Below are 1,360 nucleotides of genomic sequence, written 5' to 3' on the forward strand. Positions count from 1 at the left end.
GATTCCCCTTGTGCTCATTTATTCAGCGGTTGCCTAGAGTTGCACTGACAGAACTCACCATCAATGTGAAATTATAGCACGGTTAGAGCATTGAGCTGCGCTGGCTGGGCAGCTCTGCAGAGCTTTCCAAATACTTCCCGTTGAATGGGGACCTTAATGAGGTGTGTGACTGGGTTGCTTGTTTATGTGCTTGCTTTGGGCAGGTATTTATTTTTATTTGATAAAGTGGTGATCGTCTGCAAAAGGAAAGGATACAATTATGAGCTGAAAGAAATTATTGAGCTACTCTTCCACAAGATGACTGACGACCCTATGAACAACAAGGACATTAAGAAGGTAGGTGGACCGGGGATTAGCTCTGCTGGAGAGCATTTTGGAGCTGTTTTGGCCAGTCCTTGGGTAGTACGTTCCCATTAGCCTTTTAAAATAGAAACAGAGCTTGCAAAAAGCTGGAAAATAAACGCTCAACTTTCAGGGCAGCCTTACAGAGAGTTGGGAAATGTTTATTAATGTGGGGCTGGGCTTGATCCTTGACCTCCGTCCTTGCAAAACAGCCCTGAAGAAGCTGGGATGATTGGAGTTAGGAGAGAGGAAACTGCTCCCTGCTTTCCGGCCCGCGGGCTGCGAGGGACCGGCAAGGAGCAAACATCAGATGGGGCGGAGAGGAGGGCAGGGAGGGAAGGTCCATCCGGATGCTCTCGCTCCCGCGAGTCGTGGGGTGGAGGAGCCTGGAAAGGCAGCATGAGCGTTGCCGACCAGCCTGCCAAAATCAGCACTCGGAGCACGGTTGCCACTGAAGGACCATCATTTTGCCAGTGGTTTGGGGCTCAGTCTGCAGCCATGAAAGAACCACCCCCCCCAGCTATCGGTTTAGCAGAGACCCATTAGCTTAATCCACTTTCGTGCAGTGGGAAGAGGTATTGTACAATGGGACAAGGGACATTTGTAAGAATAGCCAATTTTACCACTTGGATGCTGAAGAAATGCTGCTAGCTTTGTGTTTTAATGAAATATTTCCACTTTGCTCTCCTATGCTTTCTAGTCTCATGGAAAAATGGTAAGCCAAGCACACAGTTTTCTCTTGTGTTTTTCTGTGCAATGTTGTAATGAGACAGGCAGAGCATATGTGCAGTGGGCAGGTCAGATGTTCCTCCTGGGCTGTCAGTTGCTGTCAGGGAAAGATATAATGCCTGGGGAGGATCCATTGGAGCAGAAAAATCTGGGTTCTCTCATCTGCCACCATAAAATCCTATTTGGCCCTAGTGCACGGTGCCCAGCTGATTCAGGCATCATTAGTTGTGATGTTTTAGAGAAAGATGGAGCTCTTATTCCTCCTTCCCTGCTGTTACCTTTGCAAAGG

At 48.2% G+C, this 1,360-nt stretch overlaps 1 protein-coding gene across 1 annotated transcript in view; it reads left to right on the plus strand.

Annotated features, from left to right (window-relative positions):
- The window catches only part of VAV2 (vav 2 guanine nucleotide exchange factor), a 120,024-nt gene that overhangs the window by 108,561 nt on the left and 10,103 nt on the right, over positions 1-1,360 (plus strand). Inside the window, exon 16 of the mRNA XM_009322152.1 lies at positions 1,043-1,057. Coding sequence (XP_009320427.1) covers positions 1,043-1,057 — 15 coding nt within the window. The remainder of the gene's footprint in view (positions 1-1,042; positions 1,058-1,360) is intronic.

The sequence above is a fragment of the Pygoscelis adeliae genome, unplaced genomic scaffold (genome assembly GCF_000699105.1).
Source record: "Pygoscelis adeliae isolate BGI_AS28 unplaced genomic scaffold, ASM69910v1 Scaffold114, whole genome shotgun sequence".
Taxonomy (NCBI): domain Eukaryota; kingdom Metazoa; phylum Chordata; class Aves; order Sphenisciformes; family Spheniscidae; genus Pygoscelis; species Pygoscelis adeliae.